Consider the following 26,356-nt stretch of genomic DNA (forward strand, 5'->3'; position numbering starts at 1 on the left):
ATGGATATACCTCGACTGTTCAAAACAGCTACACCGGATCTGGTGGTGCGGAAGGTATTTCGTATCAAAACGCTCAGGCGGGATGATGATGGTAAGGTTTTTTCGCATATTTCACACTTGATTGGTCACCAATATAGCTTCATCCTATGATACTATGCAGGAGACCCACCGGCTAATAATTATTATTGTATGGCATTCAGAAACGCGCGAAACAGTGTATGATTTGCGAGATGCGCAGAGAAAACCTAAAGAGGAAGCAATCTAAGGATTACTGTAGATGTGGCAAAAGCATGACACCTGGTGAGAGCTCTGTTGGATTATTGTGAGAGTGACCGGGGCTCCAGAGTCAAGAAAAATTGTTTTGTTTAGTGTCTGCGTCAGTTATCTCATTTTATGTGGACTTGTAGTTCCGTTACTAACTAGATCTATTGTGTTTCTCTATTCTGGACAACATCCATTCAGCTCGATCGTTTTATGACTTTTTAGTATGATGATGTAAGGTTTATCTTTTGCTTTTTTGTGTGCGAAATCCTTCTTTCACATATTGTTGGATTTTTCATCCTTCTTTAAAACAAAAAGCTGCAATTTTCTGCCAAAAAACTAGGTATATAAAATGCGAATACCATCCAATTAGTCATATTTTACGTTTTTTAATAATCAAGAAATGTTATTAAAAAAATAAATAGCATAAAATTCCTTGGCCACTCATGTCGGTTTCCCACCAACTTCCCACAAAATCTCAACAAAAAAGGTATGAGAAAAAAGTATTCAAATCAATGTTTGACAACCTCCGACCTTTTTTTATTATTCTATTCATGAAAAAAACCGGGAAAAGAACATGTATGTGTCACCTCAAAATTTGTACTTTTTCCTTCTAGTTTCTTGACTCTTCTCTTTTTGATTCCAATTCGTTTGGCTCAAATCAATTAATTTTCTTTTGTCGCTTCAAGTGAATTGATGATTCATCGAGGTCTGCTCCGGATGCTCATGAGAGCTCACCGAGCACAAAAGTTTACATCATTGTCTCTGGTTTCTCATAATTTTCGGTTTTTTCTTCTTTATCCAACACAAAGTTTTACTGTTTCTCCCTTAAATTTTGTCATATTTTTGTCTTTTTTCCCATGCCATATCGAATTAATCGCGGGTGTTCATTGCGGTTCTGATGAGAAAATCGGTATGCGAATAATCGTTTCCTTCGCAAGAAAAAATAAAGAATAGTCGTGGTAGATTTACTTTTCTTTTTTCTTTACTCATTTTCTAAATATATTTTTTGACACTATTACCAGCCGATGGAAATAAGCAACAGATGTTGAGAGTAAATGTGAGAAGATTTGGAATGATGACAGAAACGGAAGAAGAGGGTCCAATTATTTATAGATATCCGATATATGTATAATATAGTCGTAGAAGCTTCCATATGCTATTGGCGAAATTGTTCACAGTTTTTTATACCATAGTGTGATAGTTTTTGCTTTTTTAATTATTTTAAGAATTTTCGAAAAGGGTAACTTTTTAGCCTGGTTTTGGGAAATTGTTTTAAAAAGATTTTTGATCCAGATTTTGAGCAGAGACCGAGTTAATAGAGCAAATACTGCACAAAAAACACCAGAACAGTAACAGAACAGCCAAAAACTTTGGATCATTGTCTATTGTGAAAGCGAAAGATAAAAATTTCAGTATGAAAATTTAAACATTTCACAGATTCACTTTTCAACATTTCTTTTTCGAAATTCTGAAATTTGTGAAATCGAATAATAGTTTAAAAAATTGTATTTCGCAAAATAAAATCTCTGAACATTTATTACTTGTTTCATTTTTTATAAATGCACATATTTAGGATTTTCATTTTCTACATTTTTGCCCTTTTAGAAGTTGAATTTCAAACACGTGTTAGTCTCAAATAAATTCGGAATTTTTAAATCAAAATTTAAAGCTTAATTCTTGACTGATAAAATAATTTTCAAAACTTTACAAAACAACTTTCTATTTTAATCAAAAACGCCAGTTCTACCATCAGTTCTACCACCACCATTCAAACGCAAACAGCTGTTCCTGTGCTCACCATTCAATCACTTGTATCCAACCAATTCGCCCGCAGTGGCCCTCAGCTTCTCTAGTCACTCTCATCATTTAACACACTATCTAGTCTAATTGAAAAAGTTTGGATTTTTTTTTGGCTGAACAGAACAAAAAGTATCGACTGTTTCAAATTTCCAGTAACGCCACGACCCAAAACGACGGAGCCACCGATAGAATTGACAGTGTGCTCGTCAGAGACAAAGAAATTGAATGAGGTAACGACGTCTTCAGTGGACACTTCCTCAACGGATACTTGCACAACTTCCAGGTATTTCTTTGCAGACATTCTCATAGAAAAAATTATCATTCTTTCAGAATGGAAGCCGGCGGGACTCCATCGAAAGTTCCAGTCTTGGCAGTTGGAACCTATCATCGAAAAGAAGCAGCTCCTATTCTGGCGGCGGCGGCAATGCTTGATAATTCCAAAGCAACAACATCAACTGCACAACCTTCGATTATGTCAACTTTAACAAAAGATAAACATAAAGGTTGGTTTTTTTATGTCTGATCTCTATGTAGATATTTTCGTTTTCTAAAACATTGTATTCTTCGAAAGAAGAGTCTATTGAAAAGCGAAAAAGATTTCAAATTAATAGCTCGTAATTCTTCATAAGATTTTTATGTTCGGTACCAGCTTTCACTGTTTTCGTGTCTAAAATTTCTTTAAAGCTGTTGCCCATCTGTGGTTTGTCTATTCGATTTTTATTGACACACGTAACCTTAGTTCATAGCTCAATAGTTCCCTTCATAGTTCTCTCATTCTATTCTATGAGCAATATGCACCGGCAAGTTTTACTGAAAATTTTATTCCGTAAAAGTAAGTTCTTAATTTCAAGTCTTGAACAGATCCTTGACGGAAAATTGGCTTTACGATAGGTTCCGTGTCGGCGGGATGTGTGGGTGCATCTGTTTGTTCACACGAACAACAACCACAAAAGTGTGACCAATTACGGTTTACAGGTGCCCCCCACAGACGGATGCCGCCTTAGTCTCGCGCTTCCGATTATTTTTGGTTCGCACATCCGAATGGCTGGGTATTCATCTCGGTTATTGTTTTTAGATTAGGGACGACTGTTAGGCTTGTGAGATGTTTGTATATAAATGCATCATTGTAACTGTTTTATAGGATAATTTGAACGAGCTGAAAAATTACCAGCAAAATTTGCCGACGTTCGAAATTATGAGTATCCACTCAACTCTTAATAAGGTGTGCCCGCGATTAAGGCCTCTTCTCAAAACATTTTCTGAATTTACCAATGTCAAGTTGAATTTTAAAACATGCTTTTGTGAATCTAATTCAAGACTTCTTTTAGCTATATTTACATGATGACCAAATTTAAAACCTGGAAAAACTAAACAAGTGCTCCAAAAACTAAACTCAATTATTTCAAGTTCCCTAGAGACGGGATCCTTGTTTTACAGTACCACAGGTTAATATTCGATAATAGTTTGTTTTGATGCTTCGGGATGCGCTAAACACGTCCCGCTAACCGCGGATTTCTTTTGAATCAAATCGAATCTTTTTGGCCTTGACTCTTTTCACAAAGCAAACCCATAGCTGCAGCAGTCAAAAGGGCATAACACCTTCGTACCTTCCACCGAGCGGAGATATCCTTATAATTGGAGGACCACAAAGTGGATGTAATCTTGCTAGATTTGGTTTTGTGATAGAAAATTATTTTCTGTGATAAATATGTAGATTCAATCACTTTTTAACCTTATATATTTATATTAAAGAACAAACCTAAAACGAAAGAAGTTTTGAATTGGGAACTACTACAACTATTTTCAAAAATTACATCAACTTTTCACATTCTTCCTCTCCGTTTTTCTCGATCTCATTTTCATTCATCATCAGCCGCTTTTTGAAAAAGTCTGCAGCTATTCCGGTGATGTGTTCACGGTCCATTTGACAGACCACCCTTCTCTTCTAACCAACACCTTTTCGCTGTTTGAGGGTCTTTTTCCATATCATCGTTCATTTTCCGTGTCAACTCACAAATTCGAAAGCATTACTGTACTTCTTTAGAGCTTTACATATTTCCCTATTCCACTAGCAATTTCTTATCCTTGCCGCCTAATGCTGCGGTACTACTACAACTACAAGTCGTTGTAAATCGGTATCCAATTACAATCGAATCATCGTTGTCGGCCACAGAAGTCGCCGCCGTCGTCTGTGTTCGAAACAGATATTCGTTTGGTTTTTTTGCCGATGTATACTGAAGGTGTTTAAGAAGTACCTAGTTTAGGTTGTACTATAGCTTTGCTGTTATCAACTTCGAGGCATACTTTGAAAATACATTATTTTATTCTACACTCGATCATTATTTTTATGAAGCTGGCCCCGGTTTCTTCTTATTTTTAAAGAAAGTACTCTAATGCGGTTGTCTTCCAAAAAATTTACCGAATCCAGCCAGGCTTGGTGAATTTTTAAACGTTTTTGTACTACAGTCGGCAATATTTTATTTTCCAAACTAACTCCATGATGTAGGCACGAGTGTAGTGCTTTCAAGCTACTTATTTCACAAAAATATAGTTTTTGATTTATAAGAAATAATTCTAATTATTTCTTATAAATTTATTTTTTCGGATTTTCGGTTGGGAAACTTAAAATATGAAAATTTCAAACATTAATTAGAAACAACCGTCACTGGCAGAATGTGCTCGCTTCGTCATATTTGAGCTTTATCGTCGTGTCCTAATATAAGATTCTTCAATATTTCCCCATAGTACTGGTACTTTTCAATTAAAAAGTCATAAAAGTAGGAGGGTAGGCAACGAACAAACACATGCCACCCCTCCGCCAATCATTTGGGTGCAAATTGAAAATTTCGAGAACGTAGTGGAATTCAAAATTGCACAAATATTTTATACGTATATGTTTTCATATATGTATATGAAAATTTTGTGCACCCTTCTTTTACCATTGTAAAGTGAGATATGGATACTTATTGTGTATATTCTATGATTAATTTGTTAGTTTGGTATATGTTTTAAGTTATGAGTTAATGGGAAAGTTGACCTAGTACTGGCAGATGGCGGATCCTTCTTGGTGTGAGACGCCACCCAATATATTTTTTTCAAAATTTGAACAGGTGCCCTCCACATCTGACGGATTAACTCTTGGTTCTTACGCTATTTGAATTTTTCTTTTTTTCGAGATTCAGGAATCGCTTCCTACTCATAAATCATTCATAAAAGTTGGATAATTGTGAACGCTCCATTCATTTTTTTTCTCTGCATCTAACCCGTGTTTCCCATTCCACTATTTCTCCATTGGTCAAGTTACGCAATCATTCGCAGACGAGGTGATGGCCCAATTGTGTGTGTTTCCACTCTGCGTTTCATTGCCTTTCCTGGTCTCTATGTCTAGGACCGCTAAGTTTGCTTATCGTAACATGTGGCAAGGGACCCCTAAGTCCCAAGGACCATCGCTACCGCACCACAGGTCACTTGCCACATGCATAATGATGATGACTTCATTCTTTGTTATTGCATTTTTTAAATTTTATTTTAACCGGAAGAGAATTCTCGAAAGATGTTTTGCATCCATCTTCTCCGCAGTTTTATTAATTACTGATTAATTTTTTTGGATTCGTGATGAGTTCAACTTTGTTCAGCTGTATTTTCAACTTGTTTAGTTCTAAAGATTCCATATTAATAAAATTTTCACGTGAAGTAGACAGTAAACAGACAAGAGGCAGGCGTAGGTCTCCTCAAAAACCAAAAGTTAGGCAATTTCAATTTGAATATTAAAAGAACGTGTCATTTTGATACGAACCCCTATTATTCAAAATCAGAAAAGGTTCGAAACAAAAAATATATCTTCTCTCTTAAAATATGTGCGAAAAATAGTGAAAATCCATCTTCCACCACCACTTGCCCAAGTTGAGAATAAGATTATTATATTACGCAAAACCGCAACGTTTTTCGTACTTTTTAAACGTCTTCCTTCCTGCCAAGGGAGTGCGCGCATCCCATCAGTTTTTCCAATTTCTTGGCCGCCCATGTTGTTATTTCTCTGGTCCAACATTCAAATGCAGTTGTTTTGATTTTTATGATCCTTATCTTCTATCTCTTATCATTTGTACTCGTTAAAACTTTTTGGCCCATAAATCCTCTTAACCTGACACGCAACACATACATATTTGACATACGGACCCCTATTTACCCATTCAGTATAGCATCATCACTTTGAGAAAATGTTTAGATATTCAACTCACGAGTGTTATGATTTACAGTCTGCGGGGTCAAGTTTTGCGGTTATACGGTTCTCTTTTTATGCTTTACTCCGTCAAAAAGATGCCGGGCCAGATGACCGATAGCTCCACCCATCAAGCTTGAGCGTTAAAAACATTATTAAAATAAATATTTTGATCATAGCTCTACTTATGTTATTCATACTTTACAAGAAAATGAAAGGTGAGATCTATAAAGTTTTCCAAGTAAGGTTTTCGTGGAGGAGAAATACTTTTCGTGCATATACTATAGGCCTTGTCTAGAATACAATTTCTTGTTCTGAAACCAATTATCAATAAAAAACGTACGAAACGGTAGAATTTTGGAATATATTTTTCTTGTCGCGATTAAAAACCTGCCTCTCGTTACTTTGAAGTTTTCTAAATTTTCTGTATTCAATATAAAATGAGTCAACTGCACTCGTAATTCTGTATCCGATTTTTCTATTGAAAATTGCACAATCGTTCCCATTCACCGAAAATTCCGTTTTTGACCCTCTCCACCTCGATTACATATTTTATTCTTCATATTCTATCACAATCCATTGAAAATTCTGCACACAGGTGCTCCCTTTCTCCATCTCATTTTTCCCATCTTCGCGCCCGCCCAAAGTGTCCCTGTGTCCCTTGCGCGAATTGTCCAGATGGTGCCCTTTTCTCTATCTCTCACTTTCCCTTCACTGTCACAAGCATATTCCATTTCTCTAAACTTTTTTCTCCGGTGTGCGACGGAATGGTCAATTGATGACCGATTTGCAGCTCGCCGCATAATCTTCCTATTTGACAAATGAATTACCTCCACCCTATTCGCGGATGCTTCTCTTCGGTCAAGCCACATTGTTTTGCAGGCAATTTGCACTGAATTTTTTGACTTTTAAACTTTCCGGAAACTACTAGGAAATCTGATCCAGGACGTTTTTAAGCTCAAAAAACTTCTGCTTTAGTATGTCTAACCAGTCTTCGTTTTTGTTGTTTTTGCGTTTGAGAATCTCAAACACAAAAGGTTTAACTTTAATCTAAAAAGTTGTGTACTGTATTTCTATGTTTAAAAAGCTATCGCAAATTATAACACACTAAGAAAAAAAAACATACGTGAAATACAAACTTAAAACTTGATCTATCAAATGAACTTATTGCTAGACGTCCTAAATTATTTTTGTGTGTTTTTTATTTTCACAAATTTAGGTATTTTGCATACAAAACAATACATGTTCCAAAATGGCATATTTTTTGATACTTTCACGGCAAACAGAAAGAGCTAGAAACTTTATTTGAGTTGCTTATTTTCCAGCTGCCAAATTTCAGTTTCTATTTTTAAATCTTCTTTCATTTCCCATAATGAAATTTGTTTATTGGGTCTTTTTTTTCTAATAAAGCAAAACACTTCTGATTCATTCTTCAATGCCTATCCACAACACAAAAATGTACCAAATTAAAATGTAAAATGTAGAGAAATTGTAGCTACACAGCTTGGAGACCCCTGTGAATTAATGATCTATCGATATCTGTACTCAACGGTCACCTCCTGTTTCTAGTAACAGATGATGAGGCGGCGGTGTGGAAAAAGGTGAAAAAAGAAGACAGTGGCCCTATAATAACAGCTGTTCTTCGTTCCAGCCTCATCATTAGAGCTCGTAAACTTTCGTGTTCTACACCCAAATGTCTTGTTAACTAGGATACCCCGCTTCTTATAAGACTTAGTAACCTAGATTCTCGAAACTTGACACTCATGATGCATCATCTAACAAGTTCCCGCCAATGAATCGGTGTCTATTAGCATTCTCATTGTCAAAGTTGATTGGTGCGGGTGATGGGGGAGGTGTATCTTTTCGCTTTCCCGGCACCGGGACTGTCTTCTTCTCCCGCTGTGTTTGTTTGGACCTCCTGTACTGTGTCTGTTCAGGAGAGAATAGAAAATGCCTGGTCACACCTCCTGGGACGCCACTTTTCTTGGTTAGGTTATGCTTGTAAAGTTATCAAATAGTAGTAGTTCTTGAGGAGCTTTGTTTTCTCCAAATATTCGGATTTTATTTAAGAAGCTTTTCTCTTGTTGTTCTGGTTATTTTGCAAATGTTTTACACATAATTATAGGATGTCGTTTCGCATGTTTCGTTTCCGTGCGCGCCCCTGTTCCAATAACTTCTCAAAATGCTTTCTTTTGTTTTTTATCCTCTTTCCTGTTCGTCATGTCGTTACTCAATACCCATGATCTTTGTAGAATATGATGACGTAATTGTAAAATGACTGTAAAGTACTGTAGAGTTGACCTCTCTGGAGCAGTGGCAAAAGGTGATATAGTGGTATCGAATTTCACGTAACAGGTGGGAGAGATGATCTAATGAGTTTTAAAACGGGAGGTGTTACTTCTCTAATTTATTTTATGCACTTAATTTTGTTCGCCCATATTTATATGACTACAAACTTTCAAAAAATTCTAGGTCTACAAATGTTTTTAAATTTTTGATCTACACGACTGTGTCCCACCTATCTTTGCCTGCAAGTTAAACGTATTTATCGATTCATTGGTCCTCTGTGTTAACACGTTTTTTTGTTCTCGCTCTTCATAAAAAGAATATTCGGTTTTAAAGTTCAATTGACCATAAATCTTTTTTAGTCTGGAACCTATTGTATAATGTATATGATTTTTCCAATTTATCATGCTTTGTTTCGTTGCGAAACACAAGCAATGGATGTTGAATTTAATAATAATATTTTCACGTTTATTTTTCAATTAGAAATTTTGAGCAATTTAAAATAATTACTACTAAATAAATGCTAGTACCATTTTATTACCATCTCCACTCCTTCTCTCCATAATTTCCGTCTGTTTGTGTGGCGATCAAAATCTCAGTTTATGACGGTCTTATCTGTTTTCTCACCTTGGTTTACAAGTTTACATATGTTTATATATTCTCACCTCATTCATTTCCTTACCTTCCTTCCCTTCTCAATTCTCTCACCTACATTCTCGTCAACACATTCTCAGTTGCTCTCAATTAGCACCCCATTCATTGCGCGTTGCCAGTTTCTGGGCCCAAATATTCCAAATTTCATTACACCTGCGTAAACATAGATTCATTAAATCTTGGACATAATACCTTTGAAATCTAAATTTTCGAATTAATTTCTCTAATTTTCAGAGCCCGCACCACCGTTACCTCATCCATCAGAGTGCGGGCAGCCGTGCGTTTCGGGACAGTCACAAATGTTCCAGCACAGGTAAACTTGGAATACATTTCATTTTAACTTTTATATCAATTCCAGGACCACGAATGCGCAAGGCCCACCGCCTAATCGCCCTATGCCACGGCCACCGGCAGGAATGCCGATGATGACGTCATCACACGAACATGACTACACAAATGATTATGAGGATCCGGAGGAAATGGCAAGAAGTCGTGGAGGTAAATCCTAAGCTACAATTAAAAGTTCAGACTTGAATTTTCAAAAAACTCTAATTTAGATTTTGGTTTCTTGAAAAAAAAACAAGCAATATATATCGAATAAAAAATATCTAATAAAAAATGTTTTGACTTGTATGTGATAAACATTAACCAATAGTTCCGCTTACCACTTTATGCATGCTTTTTTCAATATTTTGATTATGTTTCAAAAGTCTAGGAAAATAACTTTATTCTTTTTAGAGAATCCTATTATCAATACTCTTGCTGAACAACAAAGTTGACCTTTGTGACTCATCGAACCAGCATTCATAACATAACCAGTATCATCTCTTTCCCATTCTTTCTTTAAAAAGTAAAAGTTCAAAAGTGTGCACCGACACATAAAACACGTATTCAAGTGTTGGAGTATTCTTCTCGGCGCCCCGGCGTCTTTTTGTTAATAAGGAAATAAAAGAATGAGAGGTGTGTCATGAAACAATACCCGGAGAAAAATTGATGGAGAATCTAATTTGATTTATTTTTGCAGAAGGATTTTCAAACCATTTGCTCATCAAAACGACACCGCCACCACAACCTCACCCCAACTTCAACTCCTATGAAATGTCCATGTCACAACAGGTTTTATTTTAAAACGAAGACCTGAACTTTAATGGAACATATTTACAGCGTCGTTCCCAGCAACACCAGCAGCCAATGGCTCCACCACTTTCAGATTGTTGGGGAAGTGGAGTTCATGATAGTGGTGTACTTCATAAGAATGCAGATGGAGCATATTATATTCCAAGCGGTTCATGTAAGTTCTAAAGTCATCTGAACAAAAAGAAAGGGCAGGATTTCTATAGGCAATTCTTAGAAAGTTTTAGATATTGCGCAACAGAGTTTCAAGGTCCTTAACTCATTCAACCACTCATAAAACAATATCCATTTTCTCAATTTCTTTACCTTACGCCGCCAACAACATCATCTTTCCGCTCCTCCTATGCAAACATTGGGGACACCCCCAAAAGACACTACCGTATTTATCTGTTCCACTGACTTGTAGTACATCTGTCGGTTAAAAAGCCAAGTGACTAGTGTGGACCATGAGGAGAGAAGGAGAGACACAATTTGTCAGTGCTATGTGTTGTTTACACTCGGGATTGACCCTTATGTGGCAATGATTGGCGGAGAAAGAAATGAAAGAACGGACCTCTCTATCTTTTATTACCTTCCTGACCGCCAGATTTTAATTTTGAGGGACAGTTGGAGAAATGAGGCTAACTACTTTTGGCTGGAAAGAGAGGTCAAAAATATAGATTGGAAAATAAAAATTTGTTTCAAATATTCTTCAAGGACACGGATTCGAAATTCTTGATATTTTGCTCTTCGTGCTCACTTTTGGCAATTAGCACTCGGATCATGTCTTTTTTTAAATATAGGTCTAAATATTTTTTTAACTCTGTCATTCAAGTAGTGAGGGGATGAAATTGGAATCCCAACTGTTAAGCAAAAAGAGTGATGTAAATTATAAAAGTCCAGAATTTTCTATAAAAAATGCGAAAATAAAGTCAACTGCATCACGATTTTGGGAATTTCATGGAAAAAGCATGCTTTCCAAAAAGTTACTCTTACTATCAGGATCCCCGTCAAGTTTCAACGAACTTTCGGATTGGTATATAAAAGTTAATAAAACAAACGTTCAAAATTTCTATCAAATTGCAAGCACTTCTCGTGTTCGCAAAAATGACTAGGAAATCCTAAAACGTGCATGTATAACAGAAGTTTTCATGGAAGTTTTCATGGATCAAATTAAATAAAAGTTTTCATGGAAGCAATAAGAGCCATATCTGGTTTTTTCTATAAATAAAAATGCTAATGGGTTTAAATTTACCGGTTTCTCATTCTTTTTTTAAACTCACAATTGATCATTAACCTGGTTAGATTGCCCCCTAACCTTGACACCCTTTAATCCACGAGCTCTGGCACTGCAGCTGGTAATTGTGTCCTTGTGGTTGTTTTGTTCCATGTTTTCCCTCACTACCTTCTCGCTCACTCGAACGATAACCTCTCTTTGAGTAATCTATCCTGGTCCGTTCGCTTCCACTCTCATCCAAGAGAGGACATGCAACCACCTTATAATTATCGCATTTGTGTTGTCGTCTGCCAATTTACCCAATTTTTTGTGGGCCTCTCGAGATGGAAACCTTTTCCGCAAAACCATAAAGAGTACAAAACGCCTAAGACTTCGAAGGTGAATCGAAACGAATGAAATGAAATGCAAATTGAATGATGTTGGGCAGGGAAGGCGTCGCGGTAAAATTGAGAAGGTGACAAAAAGTGGTAGGGTTATTTGGAATTTGCATAGAAGCAAGAAACAAATCAGAGGTTTATAGTACCGGATTTGATGGGAAAGATGTCAGAAATATTGACGAAGGTTCTGTCGCTTCAACACCACCCTCATGCTAGAATAAACGACAGAACTCGTATTCCATGTTCATTTCCATGGGCACCATAAAGTTCCGATGTCATCAATCGTAACAAAAAAGCGGAGCCGGTGTTGTTAGAGGAACACGTCAAGTTTTGATGCGCCGCAGAACAGACAACATGAAATTTCGGCAAAAGTCCGATTGTGAGATACGGATTTTAGGCTGTTCCATAGTGTTCCCTGTAGGCAGGCACTTCAAAAGTGTACCTAGAGCGTTTTGCATGCCTGCCAACGTTACAAAACTTACTTTTTTATTTTTTAAAGATTACTTCAAATCCAAAAATAACTTTCAATCAGTTATCTCTCGAAAGTTCCACCTAATAACTTTCAAATGTATACTTTCAACGTTGCTTATATTTTCGAAGGTCCTCATGTCCGTTTCAACATCATCTCATTTTTCGGTGCTTCTGGGTTTCAAGTGTTTCTTCTAGGTTCTCATTACTAGTACCACCCGCAGTGGTCGTCAAAAAGCATTTTGTTTTGTCTCTTTTTCTTTCCTCCTTCTTCTTTTCTCGGTTTCCTCCAATTTCTTGTATGTTTCATTCGAACCAAAAAACTGGGCGAAAGATAGGAGGCGTGGTCTTTTCCCTTTCGTCGCCTCTGGGAATGTTGTTCTTTTCCAATTCAGCATACACGTATCTCGTTGACGTCCACTCCTCTCAAGCTCCGCCCATTTTATGCGAGCTTCCTCTCAACTCCACGAATTGAAGGTATTTCGATGAGATTTCTACTATGATGTTTCTGAAAAACTATATACTCTGAAATTTTAAATATTTCAAAAAACAATGAATGATTCTCATTATGATGAGCCGGTGTACTATGCATCAACATCATTGTATGGGAGCCGGCAGACCCGGCCGTTCCGGAATTCGATGACCTATCGGATATCACCGCCACATTATGCGTACTGTAGTACTCCTATCGGCCCTCCTCCGCCGCCACCTAGAGAATCAGTGATGATGACTTCGGATGATGAAAGTGAGCATTTTAGGAACTTCATTACATTCTTAAATAACCTCTCAAAATATTTTTTCAAACCTAAAGCCTGGAAATTCCTGCCTGATATTATATAGTTATTGTACCTAAACCATTTCCATATTTATTTAATGTTTCAACTTTCAGTACGAACCACATCATCAACCCTCTCACCAGCATCTGGACAACGTTATTTGGACCAGTGAGTTTTTTTTTGTCCAGCCGTTGTTCCATTCTTCTTTTCTCCCGTCTCCCGTTATTTTTTCACAAGTGCATTTTTACTAGATTAACTTTCCTTTTTTGGTTTTCATAAGAAAGAAGTAGAAAAAAAGCAAAAAAGTTGCCGAAACTAATGGGATCCGGAATTTTGCGTCAATGGACAGAACATGTCATTGAATCCGGAAACGGCGCTGCACCAAATGTTGCTCAGTGGAGCAAGGTATCCTCAAGTATTCCCCGGTAACCCATAAGATTTGGATTCACATTAGAAATGTGCTCAGGTGCCACCGGTGACTTTAGTTGCTGCCTCAACATTATTGTGAAAAGATGGCCGAGGCAAAACAGGCGATAGCGGCGAGAAGTCATCAATGATTCATCAGATGAGAATTCGAATGGGTTTCTTTCACACGGGAGCAAGCGAAGAGAGCACTAGGACTTGGTAACATTGAAAAAAGAGAAACAAAAATAGAAGTAGTAATCGAGGGTTTCATGGGAAAATATGTATAGGAATCTGAATGTGATACTAATTTTGACACGGATTTGAAAAGGGTGCATAGCAGTTGGGTCTTGCCGCAACAACGTTGTAACTGATGATTTTCGGTAGTAGGAATTCTAAAGGAAATGTGAAGCATGTTTTTCAAAATGTTGACATTTCCTTTTTTCACAGATTCATTTTGAAAAAGAAAGTTTTTTGATGTGCTCAAAAATATACATATAATGAAGAAAAATATCATCATTAAATTTTAAAACTGTTTAATTGCCTTGAGGATGACCCACAAGTGAATTTATTATTTTTTTTTTTAGTTTCTCAATATATTTTGTGAAAAGGGATAAATGAAAATAAGACAAATTTAATAAGTCTGATTTTCAATTAATTAATTTCCAACACAATTTCCTTTTTAGTTATCTTATGTTTCTTTTCCGTTCAACTTTGATTGTTTTTCCTGTAAACCCGGCAACCATATGTCTCTTAGTTTAGCAAATAGTAACTAGAAAACGTTCAGAAACTCGTCGTCTACATGAATATGCTAACCACCGCAACCACCAAACTCGGAGAATAATTCATTATTTTCCGCTCGTTTTGAGTTTTTCGCTTTTGATGATGAGTAGATATTCTATACTTTTCTCGGGATTAAAAATGTTGGAAAGGGGGTCAAAGAGGTAGTATCAATTAGTTGAGCACCTGTCCCTTTTTGGTGAACATGCGGTAATGGGGGCCTAGACTAGTTAGTAGTTATAGGTCACAGTAACCTAGAAAAATCTACCTTTTTTAAATTTTTAATAGACATTTTATTAGCCGACTATTGTTCCTTTCTTCACCGCTATTACTTATAATACTACTGCAAAAGCAACTAGTTAACCTTCTTGTTCTTCTTTCTTTCCATGAACGGAAAGCTCTAGTGCTCCGGAGAAGATTAATTTTGTGTCAAAGTCGTCGCCGCCGTCGTGCTCAATTCGAAAGAAAAGCGAATCTTTTAAAAGTTACTCTCTTCTTTCAGGATTTTATTTTCTCTGAACCTCCAAAAGAGCATAATCTTCCATCCGAAAGTGTTCTAATTGAAATCCTTGTCTCGCACACTTCTTACGCGTGAACATTGCACACATTTGCAGTGCTTACGCTGCTCAATTAGCGTCATTTCGAGGTGGTGGTGCTGCTCCTTCTGAAGACGTTTGGTTTGGTAAACGGAAAATCATAACATTTGTCTCCGAGAAGTATACACGGAGCAAAGTGAGAAAACGCGCCAAAGCGTATGTAATTATTCTAATGCGAAAGGAGGCAGAAGCCTGTGAGAGTCAAACTGAACGGAACTTGAAGAAACTCAACTGAACTTTAAGGGATTATTGAAAATTTGTAAGCTCTGAATATGTACTGAAAAGAGGAATGTAATAAAATTATTTTGAGTCAAAGTTTTAACATTTTCGATTGATACAAGAAAAAAAAATGAAAATTCGAAAAACAACAATTTGAACTCATTTAAAATCCAATTTGAAACGGTTCAACCGTAGTTTTGAAAAAAATGAATGAAAAGAGAAGAAACTCACCAATCACAAAAATTTCAAAATAACATCCGCCAAAATATTGACCTTTTTTAATTGTTTTTAAATACATTTTGAACGTCGATAGCAACACAAAAATTGAAAAAAAAGCACTAAACCAGTTTTTTTGAAATCTAAATTTCAATAAATTAGCAATTTTTGTCACCAATTCTAAAACGGTGCGAGAGATTTCTCTTCGTTTACATCGGTTCATGTGTCATTATTCTCTAACACAGTTTTTTTTCTGGAGTGGCATACAATTTTTGCTTGAAAAAAACTTTTCAAAATGTGCTCCTTTTGAAGACGAGCACCCAGCCTAATTGTTTCCCGGAATTGTATTTCTTGTTAAGGGGTACGCCGTGCTTCTTCAATAGAAAAGTGTCAAAAAAGTGGCGAAAAGATGTACTAACGAGTAGGCTAGTAGCCCTCCGCGCGAAAAGATGTGTGAAAAGCGGCGCCGCAACATTTTTGCCTATACTTATTCGATTCGCTCATCTTTTATGCTCGGACTAGGAGGTCGACCTCACCACATACCAATATTCGAAACAATTCATCGTCCTAGAAAAGAAATGAAATTAGGTTGAGCTGCCAAGTTTAGAGCCCCCGGTCTATTTTGCCAGTGCTCTACAAATTGCCGTCTCCTCATAAAGTTTTATTACACCCCAAAACCGACGCCACCGTTGGAGTCCTGGTGGCGGAGGGAAAGAAGGAATAGAGGAGAAGAAGCAAAAGCAGAAGGGTACGCAAATTGGACCCATTCCATCCATTGGCTTTCTCTTGCATTTTCTAACATTCAACAATTTTGTATTGAACAATTTTCCGTTGCTTTGAATATTCCAACAAGAATATACCGTATTTAACTTCCAATTGTTAAACTTTGGCAGCTCGGATCTCGGTTTTCTTTAGTTTTTTGAAACAATTGTTAACTATCAGAATGTTTATAACTCATTTGTCTATAAGTTTTTAGTTGACTTTTTTATCTTTGAAAAACCCAAAACAGAAGATGAAGTGGAACAACTAAATTTAATACTAGTAGAAAAAAACACGGTACTTTTCATCTTCCATCATCTCGACATTCTCTCATATACATATGTAGCTCATTTGTATTATTAATTAGCTGCAATCACCATTTGATCCTTCTCTCCCTCTTCTCATCATTGTTCGAGGCTTATGACGTAACAATAAGCGATACATACATACATCTTGAGAATTATATGCTTTTTTTCTGACACCATCCTTCTGACACCATCTTCCTCTTGTTGTTTATTTTGTTGGGGGTTGTGCACAAAGTCAAGGGCTTGCTGAAGATGTGCACAAATTTGACTAATTAATCAGATTCACACTTTTGTATACACAATCGTATAAGATTTTCAAGTACTTCATCAGAATTTTGGTTGCAAAATATGAACATTTTCCCCCGGTTTCTCGAAAATAACCAATGCATTCCCCAATATGTTGTCATACGGTAGTTGATAAACATGTCATCTGTGGTTTGACAGATTATTATCTCAGATCATCTGGAGCATTCTCTCCCAGCCGGTCAAGTTTATGGAGGACAGGTAGTGTAGATAAGGATCAGGTTCTCAATGAGCATGGAGTGCTCTTTTTTTTTGTCTCCGGTAGTAGATCCTCACAATATTAAATGGTTTTTTTCCCTGATTCTTCCACGTAGGCATACTTATCTATCAGCCTATAAGGAATACGTACTTCAGAAATGTGCTAGGCCTACTTTTCCGTTAAGAACTTCAGAGTCAAGATTGATAGGTAATAAAGTTCTAAACTCCATTGTGTTTATTGAAAAATAATTTTATTTCCAATTTCCTAGAAAGATGAAGCATATGCCAATATCTTCCTTTCTCGTAGTACTCTCCAACATGCAAACATAAGAACGCCCTTTCTCTCTCTCCCTATGCCCTTACATAACCATAATGCGATCATCTTATGGGTCTCTGGACTATGTCTGTCTTCGCTGTTCACTTCATTTTATGTTTAACAAAATATATCTTTTGCAGACCTCATACGTCTGGAGGAGCACCGAACCCAACGTATTCGGATGCATCTACCACTTTGCTGAAATACCCACTCGCAGCCGGAACTAATCAGAATAGAAGGTGAACACTTTTTCTAGGCTTTTATTAAAAATTGTCTCCAAAGTAATAATTACAATTTTTCAGAAGGCAGCAAGTTGGCACTATGAACAATGGTGATCCGGTGGCTGGTGGTCCCATGGCTTTATCGAAAAAGAAGAAAAAGTTTGACGACGATAGCGACACGTGCTCCAGATGGCCATCCAAATGGAATATTTTGCTAGCCGCCGCGCTTCTTGTTGCACTTTTTGTTATTTGTATTTTGCTTTGTTAGTTTTTTTTTTAATCCAAATTTTTCTAAATCAAAAAAATACCAAAATTTACACTTGAAATTTGAATAAGCTTATTTAAATTTTCCAGTCCGTGCTCCAAACTACGTGTACACCCAACCTGCTCCCTCATCAGACGCCACATCATCAGCTGCCGCCGCCGCCAGTCGATATCAAGATCTTGGTCTTCGAGCCCTTCCGCCAGCAATTAGTCTTGGTGAAAGAGTCGACGTGGAATTTTTTCCAAAGTCTATGGCAACAACGTAAGATTTCATTAACAAATTAAGTTAAGTTTTTCTATTTTTATATTCCAGAGAGCTCACCGTTACTAAGCCTTCACGGATCCGATTCAATGCAACAGTTGGATCAGGTGCTCAGCTGGTTCTTCTAATGAGTGCTGGAGTTCACCCCAGTCTGAGTCTCCATGATGCACTTTTTCCAATTCGTGCTGACAGGATTCGTGACTCAAAAAGCCCTACTCATATTGTAGAAGAATTTGGGTCACGAAGTCGACGTAGCCTCGGAGCTTCATCGTCTCGACATCGAAACATTGAAATTCTGTCCCCACGAAGTGCCACGTTTGAACAATTCGTTCTTGAAGGACGTCACTATCTGACATTTATCAACGAACGAAGCCGAGTTGAACCAATTTCATTCGTTGCCGAAGAACTTCAACGCCCAACAACTCCTCCGAAAACTTCCTCATCTGGAACCTCAGGAGCAAAAGAGCATCCATTAGCATCAGTTCTTGTATGTGAATCCAACTGTAATCAACGTGGAGAATGTGTTCATGGAAAGTGTCATTGTGCTCCTGGTTTCACGGGCCGAACTTGCGATGAAGCTGTATGTCCAGTCGTTTGCAGTGGAAATGGAGTCTTCTCTGGTGGAATTTGCGTTTGCAAGTCTGGATTCAAAGGAAAGGAATGTGAGATGCGGCACAATTGGTGTGAAGTAGCAGACTGTAATGGAAGGGGACGATGTGACACTGACGGAAGATGCCGTTGTAATCCTGGATGGACTGGTGAAGCTTGCGAGCTTCGTGCATGTCCACATGCATCGTGCCACGATCGAGGTGTTTGTGTGAATGGAACATGCTATTGTATGGATGGATGGAGAGGAAATGATTGTTCAGTTTTTGCTGATGCAATTGTACATGTCCCACAAGCACAGTCTCCACCGAGAAGAGGTCAAGAGCCAACGGAATCATCTAAAACTCGGAAGGCTCAAGTGAAACCGACTCCAACTTCTGAGAAGAAGAAAGAAAGCCGAGAGCTTCAAAAACCAATAATTGCCACAGTTCAAGTTCCTACAGAATCAAGCCATCCGTGCTCAGCTCATGGTCAACTGATTGATGACATATGTCAGTGTGAGTCAGGTTGGGATTCGGTAGACTGTTCTCAACAAGCATGTCAATGTGTTAATGGAGACTGTCTTGATGATGGATCATGTCAATGTTGGAAAGGATGGAGAGGATCTAACTGCACAGATAAGAAATGTGCGATTGGATGTGAAGATCGTGGAAAATGTGCATCGGATGGATCATGTAAATGTTCTTCTGGTTGGAATGGAGAAAACTGCGCCATTGGTAAATTAAAAATTTACTTAATTTAATATCAAAATTATTTATAAATTTCCAGATGGATGTCCAAATCAGTGTTCCGGAAAAGGCGAATGTGGGATGGATCGTCGTTCTTCCGAATGGTCATGTCGTTGTCAAGCTGGATCTACTGGTGTTGACTGTTCCGTTTCCGTTGAAATGCATTGTGATGATGGACTTGATAACGACTCTGATGGTCTTATCGATTGTGATGATCCGGAATGTTGCTCATCGTCATCTTGCTCTTCTGAATCTGTATGTTCTACCGCAGCATCTCCCATCGAAGTTCTGATGCGGATGCCACCAATATTCAATGCAAACTTTGCTCAAAGAGTTGGATTTTTGATAATGGAAAAGTCAGTGCAAAGCTATACGGATTCATCTCAGTTCAATGAGAACTTGATTTCTGTGATTAGAGGACGTGTTATGTGGGGTGGATCTCCAACAGGTTCGGACGATCTTTCCACATATTCCAATAAATCTACAGTTCCACTTGTCGGAGTCCGTGTCTCGGATGCAGCTCATCCACTTTACGGATTCACCTTGACAAGAGAAGATGGATATTTTGATCTTACTGTCAATGGAGCACGAAGTGTCACTCTTCAATTTCTGCGAACACAATTCCAGTCTGTCAAGAAGAGCGTTTTTGTTTCTCCCCGTCAAATTATTCACATTGATGACATCGTGCTCTATCGTCAATCTGGAGGATCACCACCTGCAATATCAATGGCACCGGCACGCGCAAAATGCTCGCCAACGTTGAGAAGAATTCCAGATGTTGTATTGATTTCTAACTGGCAGTACACATCTGATGGAATTGAAACTGACGAAACCTCTGATTCTTCTCGAATTGTCGTTGATTCTAGATCAATCTTCGAGTCATTGCCAATTCAAGGAACTGATGTTCGACTTGTATATGATTCTGCAAGATCACCAGCTGCTCCATCAACAATGCTCATAGGATTATTGTATGATCGAGTCGACAAGGAGCTGCGCAAAGTTCATATCAATATTCGGATTGCCGGACGGCGGTTTGATAGAGTTCTGGCTCCGCGTACCAATCTCACTTATGTATTTGCCTGGGATAAAATGAATGCCTACCGTCAAAGCGAATCAGGATTAGTTCCAGTAACAGTTCGAGTTGGATATGAATACCAAGGATGTGATAGAACAAGTGAAAGGGTATGGCAAACAAGAAGAAGTCAAATGATGGGAGCAACTGCTAGAAAAATGATTGGAACAATGTGGACTCTTGATATACATCATCATTTGGATATTGTTAATAGTGAGTAACACTTATTTCATATTTTTATAAACTTAAATTGTTTTCAGATGTCGTCGAGATGGGAAATGGTGGATACCGTTTAATCACTGAAAGTGAGCCACGTGTCTCAACATTTGCAGGACTTGATGGCGTGAAACGAGATGTGGAATGCTTGAAATGTGAAGGAAAAGTCGACTCAATTTCTCTCTTCCGCCCAACTACAGTAGTTTATGCTCAAGATGGAAGCCTAATTATTGGAGATCACAATATGATTAGAAGAGTTTCACAGGACGGTCAAGTCTCAACGATTCTAACATTGGGATTGGCAGATACTTCACATTCGTACTATATCGCGGTGTCACCGGTAGATGGTACAATTGCCATTTCACTGCCACTTCATAAACAAGTGTGGAGGATTTCTAGTCTTGAACCACAAGATTCTCGAAACAACTATGATGTACTGGCTGGAGACGGAACTGTTTGTGCTTCTGCAGTCGACTCGTGTGGTGATGGAGCACTTGCACAGAATGCCCAACTCATTTTCCCCAAGGGAATTTCTTTTGATAAAATGGGAAATTTATACTGTAAGTTGGACTTTATATTTATTTTTATTTTCAAACCTCAATCGTTTTCCAGTGGCTGATAGTCGTCGCATTCGAGTCATCGACACTACCGGACATATCCGATCAATTGGAGAAACAACACCAGATCAGCATCCGATCAGAACTTGTGCTCAAATTACAAAACTTGTCGATCTTCAAATGGAATGGCCAACATCTCTGACAATTGACCCCATAACTGGATCTGTATTAGTTCTCGACACAAATGTTGTCTATGAAATTGACGTTGTGCATGATGTAGTTACAATTGCTCTTGGCTCACCGACCACTTGTGATCTTGCCAATGCAACTTCCTCGGCTTCAGCCAAATCACTTGATCATCGTCGTCACTTGATTCAGAATGCTCGTGACATCACTGTAGGAACGGATGGAGCTATTTATGTTGTTGAATCTGATGGAAGACGGCTAAATCAAGTTCGAAAACTCAGCTCCGATCGTTCTACATTCTCCATTCTCACCGGTGGAAAGAGCCCATGCTCTTGTGATGTGGCAGCTTGTGGATGTGACGATGCAGTTTCCCTCCGTGATGTTGCAGCATCTCAAGCTCATTTGAGCTCTCCTTACGCGGTCTGTGTTTCTCCTTCTGGTGACGTCATTATCGCTGATTCTGGAAACTCTAAAATTAAGAAAGTATCGGCCCGTATGGCAAAATACGATGGACGTTCTCGAACTTATGAAGTAACTGATGCTGAGCGTCAGGAAAAATACACATTCAACCGTCATGGACAACATTCTTCTACCGTATCTCTTATCACTGGACGCACCTTTTTCAACTTCAGCTATCAAGTTGACTCGCCAATATCTATGATTTCTGAGATCAGAGCAGCATCTGGAGTTGTTCTTCGTGTTCTGAAACGAAATGATTCACTCTTCGATTTGGAAACTACCCTCGGCCAAAGAACTACATTGACCATGTCAGCATATGATGGAACTTTGGAGCAAGTGTCCAAGAGAGATTCTGCAACTTCAAGAGACGCAACAAAACTGTTTTACAAGAAAGGATTGTTGACTTCGAGAATAGATGTAGCTACTGCAGTTGGATTTGAATATGATGAATATGGAAGAGCTATTGGTCTGAAACGTGATAGGGAATATTGGAGACTCGGAGAGGAAACGGTGAGGCTTCGGGTTTTTTAAAACCTATTTTGTAAAAATAGTGTTGACTGTTGAACTTTTTAGATTTCTATGGGATCAGTGAACACTGAAGTACTTCTCAACGGACAACGCTTCCAACAAGTTCGGCTCGGTGAAGGAAATCTTGCAGTTCATTCCACAAATGGTGCAACTACTCGCCTAATTAGCCTGCGCAATGAAGGATACTCATTGGCATCACCACTTGGTACATCAACACTTTACGACAAAAGCTCAAGTATACCGGATAGTAACGGGGAGCCATTGATATCACGTCGAAGAACCAAAGTTCCTGCAATCGGAAACCCACAAAGAAGAGAACTGACAACTCGATGGGACTGGAGACACGTGGCTCGTCGTGGTGATGATTCGGATGGCAGTTTGGGAAGACGAAAAGTGGCGGAGGTCCGGTTTCGACCGAGGGTTCGTGTCGGATGATGAGAAGAGTTGATTCAGAATAACATCTAACCCAATAGAAAAAGTGTGAAATTATGTGTGTTGTGTTTAACATTAACAATTTAGATTTCGGAAACCATGATTTTCTTCAAATATAATCACACACTCATAGACTTTTAGTGATCTTCTCACCCGACCTAACCCGATGGTTTTCAAATGTTTCTTGATTCACTCCAATAACAATTCTCGTTACAGATTAACGGTGTGAACATGTTCTCAATGGAATATGATGTTAAATCGAACCAAGATACTCTTCGTCTTGGCTCAACAACTGATGATGCTCAAGCTCTTCTCTTTATCGACTACACTTCATCTGGACGCATTCGTCGCATTTCTGCCCCAGAAGATTCTCAAATGGCTGAGATGAATATCACTTGGGATGGAGCTGGAAGAAAATCTGAAGTTACTTGGGGATCTTGGAAGATTCGTCTTACTTATGACAATTCAAACCGTCTTACTGAGCATGCTATTGATGGAGCAAGAGTTCCAATTAAAATGAGCTATGCAGGAGCTTCCAGGAGACCGAATGAGATTCAACATGACGGAGCCAAATGGAACATTCAGTACGATAACTATGATAGAATCAAGGAAGTTATCAGTAAATCTCAAGAGGCTACATCATTCTCTTCAATTGCGCTTGGTGGGGATGAATGGGTCCTGAAACGAAGAACCTCGTTAAACTCCAAGCCATCACTTGTTAGATTGAGTAGAGAAGGGAAAGTTCTAGAGTCGACAACACCTGATGAAAATCATTATTGGCTTGAGAGAAAAGACCCTATTACTGGAAGAACTACTGAGATATTGAATGACGAAGAGACTACTGTAGTGACATGCTGGTCTCCAGAAGGTGCACCAATGTGTTCTCGGAGCAGGAACCTCCAAGAAAATACAACAATGCAAGGACACCTGGTTGCTAGGAAAAGCGTAACAATAATGACACCAACATCTTCAGAGCCTTCCATAACTTCATCGTTCACTTATGAATACGACGACATGCTGCGCGTTACCACAATTCAGCCAGTTATCGAACAATCCGTACTTGAATCTATTCAACTGTCTTACGATGAACGTCGCGGACATGTTGCAGCAATCAATGGATTCAAATGGGCGCGCGATGCATCGACTTCCCGTTGTCAAGGTCATGGATTAATGTACGAAACTTCCAAGGCAAATGATCATCGGCAGGTTGTTGAACGTAAGCTGATCTTCGGAGATGCGAGAGCTTCAATTAAAATAATACGTGACAAAGCTGGAAGAGCTTCTGAATCTCATCTGGAGATATCTTCATCAGGAACTCAACGGAATCAGAAAATCACAAGAACTTTTGATGCTGCTGGACGTGTTGCAAGTGTCGAGCAGAATGATCAGGAACCGGTTCGAATTATTTGGAATTCAGATGCACGCGTTGAGAAAATAAATGATAGAGTTGTGGAGTGGAATCGAGGAGGTGCTCTGAAAACCTTCCAGGATATATCTTACCAAGTCGATTCTATCGGATGGGTTGTAAAGCGAGATAATACCACAGTGTTTGGATACGATGGAAAAGGACGACTTGTTTCGGCTCGTTCCAGTCAGCTCAGAATCAACATTTTTTACGATAGAGAAGATCGAGTTGTTCAAATTCAAAATTCGAAAGATTTTATTCACTTCTATTATGGATATATTGACACTCCAAAGTTGGTTTCTCATTTCTCAAAGAATGGAAAAATCTCAACATTATTTTACGACGACGATTCCGTTCCATTTGCAATGCAATCTGATGATGGAACTCGCTATGCATTGTTAACTGATGAAACTTCCACCATTAAAGCAATTATCGGAGACTCGAATGTTCTTCGAATCATTGATCGTTCAGTTTTCGGAGCTCTACTTCCTTCGTCATCGTCTTCGCACCCATTCCTTCCCATTGGATACCTCGGTGGAATTGAAATTTCTGAGATTTCTGTGTCAATTCTGAATAATGGAAGACCGTTGGATTTATACAGTGAACGTTACATGTCAATTTCTCCAGAAGCAGTAGTTCGACTTGAGCTTAACGAAAAGTTTTCGAATTCTATTGATTTGATGGCATTGGAAATTGACAGACAACCATTCCGCGTTGAGAATGTTCCAGAAGGTTTGTAGTTACTTTAAAATTTCAGTTTTCCAAACAATTTATTTTCAGATTTCGAAACATGGTTTTCACTTGCCGGACTATCGCCAAATCTTCTCCCATCAGCTCATCTTGGCCTTCCAGCATCATCCGCTATTGTTCACAGACTTTTGTCTTCTTTCCCTCGGAAGCTCCGCCCACTTACTCACTTGACTACCGTACTTCCAACACGATTAGCCTCAGACATATCCCTGACATCTCCAACTTCTGAAACTTCATGGTCAATTGATGACGTTGGTTTCTCAAATTTGTTAATTTTGAACGAAGATGCTACAACTGGAGAGGTTATGGTTGAAATGCTATCTGATTTGAAATCTGAAGAACGCGAAGTCATTTCAAAACTGTTTGATGGAGTCAAATCTCTTGATTTTGCCACGTGGGGTCTGGTACCAACGCGTCATTTGTGGAGAGCTCCGAACTCGAAGCTAGAGCTCAGCTCGACCTCATTCTCACATTTTACAATGGCCGTGAACAAGGACAGTGTGGAGTTGAGAAACGGAAAATCGAAGATTGTTGTCCACTTTTCGGAAAATAAAGCTGAAATTGTTAAGAAAATTGTGGAAGAGCTGAAGACACGCGAGAACATTGCCGTTTGGCGTGCCGAACGGAAGAGAGCTGAAGCTGGAGAGAAAACGTGGAGACAATGGAGTGATCGTGAGACACGGTTAGTTATTTGCAAAATTTCGTGAATTTGTTTTAGATCAAAACTTAATATTTTCATAGGTTCCAAATTTCAAATTTTCAGCGAACTAACTTCGAAAGGTTCTGTCTCTGGATACGATATTGAGATGAAGCCTGCCCACCAATCCGGACTCCTCGCTAGTGTACATTCATGGAAGTTCCGAAAATCTGAATAGATTTTCCAATCTGATTTCTTTAGTTATTTTTTCTAGTCTTATCCACTTTCATCCCATGCTCTTTCCCATCCATGATAATTTACTAATATCTCGGTGCTTTTGTTGTTTTCATGTTATCCGTAATTTCCTGAAACTCCTAGTGAAAAATGCATCTCACTTCGGGTCCTCCCAATTGCATTTTTCTGAACTCCTCTGACCTTAACTTTTTGACATCTGAAACTCACGGGAAGTCCCTTTTTCTGCAGCTCATCATCACTTTTTTTTAAAGAAAAACTTTTAATTAGAGCTTTAATAATGTCCTTTCAAATGAAACCCCTCCGCCAAATCAATGACGTGTAATTACAATATCCCCTCATTTCATTTTCTCCCTTTCCAACCCCTCAAGAGATTTCGATATTTATTTATATCTGTAGAACTTATTGTTGTTGAATGCGCTTTTATGAAAAGCTCACGTACAGATTTCTTTGCATTCTGTTTTCTGTATAAATTTTTGAATTATTTTAAGGG

General features: G+C 38.3%; 1 protein-coding gene and 12 non-coding genes across 17 annotated transcripts; 6 read left to right on the forward strand and 7 right to left on the reverse strand.

Moving 5' to 3' along the window:
* On the forward strand, positions 1–26,349 carry ten-1 (the record flags this gene model as incomplete). 5 transcript variants are annotated; one of them, NM_001268011.3, is made up of 19 exons in its annotated part: positions 1–91; positions 2,218–2,347; positions 2,395–2,567; positions 9,458–9,536; positions 9,582–9,721; positions 10,248–10,339; positions 10,388–10,514; positions 13,308–13,362; positions 17,429–17,527; positions 17,591–17,772; positions 17,864–18,035; positions 18,087–19,357; positions 19,410–20,654; positions 20,702–21,217; positions 21,270–22,369; positions 22,433–22,789; positions 23,036–24,956; positions 25,005–25,656; positions 25,738–25,849. In NM_001268011.3, the coding sequence occupies 19 exons, from the start codon at positions 1–3 to the stop codon at positions 25,847–25,849; spliced, it is 8,514 nt and encodes a 2,837-aa protein (NP_001254940.1). The 5 variants fall into 5 exon arrangements, with proteins under 5 accessions (NP_001254940.1, NP_001254941.1, NP_001022723.2 ...); NM_001268012.3 differs by lacking the exons at positions 1–91; positions 2,218–2,347 and having other exon boundaries at positions 2,396–2,567; NM_001027552.5 differs by lacking the exons at positions 1–91; positions 2,218–2,347; positions 2,395–2,567.
* On the reverse strand, positions 2,995–3,126 carry F28F5.13. Its single transcript, NR_052401.1, has one exon. It is a non-coding gene; the product is annotated as an Unclassified non-coding RNA F28F5.13 (non-coding RNA).
* Positions 2,995–3,126, forward strand: F28F5.15. Its single transcript, NR_052400.1, has one exon. It is a non-coding gene; the product is annotated as an Unclassified non-coding RNA F28F5.15 (non-coding RNA).
* On the reverse strand, positions 3,519–3,665 carry F28F5.17. Its single transcript, NR_052402.1, has one exon. It is a non-coding gene; the product is annotated as an Unclassified non-coding RNA F28F5.17 (non-coding RNA).
* Positions 5,357–5,521, reverse strand: F28F5.9. Its single transcript, NR_052404.1, has one exon. It is a non-coding gene; the product is annotated as an Unclassified non-coding RNA F28F5.9 (non-coding RNA).
* F28F5.14 lies at positions 5,357–5,521 on the forward strand. The gene has a single exon (NR_052403.1). It is a non-coding gene; the product is annotated as an Unclassified non-coding RNA F28F5.14 (non-coding RNA).
* On the reverse strand, positions 7,767–7,915 carry F28F5.16. Its single transcript, NR_052405.1, has one exon. It is a non-coding gene; the product is annotated as an Unclassified non-coding RNA F28F5.16 (non-coding RNA).
* F28F5.12 lies at positions 10,841–10,989 on the reverse strand. Its single transcript, NR_052406.1, has one exon. It is a non-coding gene; the product is annotated as an Unclassified non-coding RNA F28F5.12 (non-coding RNA).
* 21ur-14582 lies at positions 13,946–13,966 on the reverse strand. The gene has a single exon (NR_052407.1).
* Positions 14,734–14,876, forward strand: R13F6.11. The gene has a single exon (NR_052408.1). It is a non-coding gene; the product is annotated as an Unclassified non-coding RNA R13F6.11 (non-coding RNA).
* Positions 16,031–16,176, forward strand: R13F6.14. The gene has a single exon (NR_052409.1). It is a non-coding gene; the product is annotated as an Unclassified non-coding RNA R13F6.14 (non-coding RNA).
* Positions 16,045–16,190, reverse strand: R13F6.12. The gene has a single exon (NR_052410.1). It is a non-coding gene; the product is annotated as an Unclassified non-coding RNA R13F6.12 (non-coding RNA).
* R13F6.13 lies at positions 16,925–17,074 on the forward strand. Its single transcript, NR_052411.1, has one exon. It is a non-coding gene; the product is annotated as an Unclassified non-coding RNA R13F6.13 (non-coding RNA).
* Positions 26,350–26,356: the final 7 nt, after the last annotated feature.

Source organism: Caenorhabditis elegans, chromosome III (assembly GCF_000002985.6).
Source record: "Caenorhabditis elegans chromosome III".
NCBI lineage: Eukaryota > Metazoa > Nematoda > Chromadorea > Rhabditida > Rhabditidae > Caenorhabditis > Caenorhabditis elegans.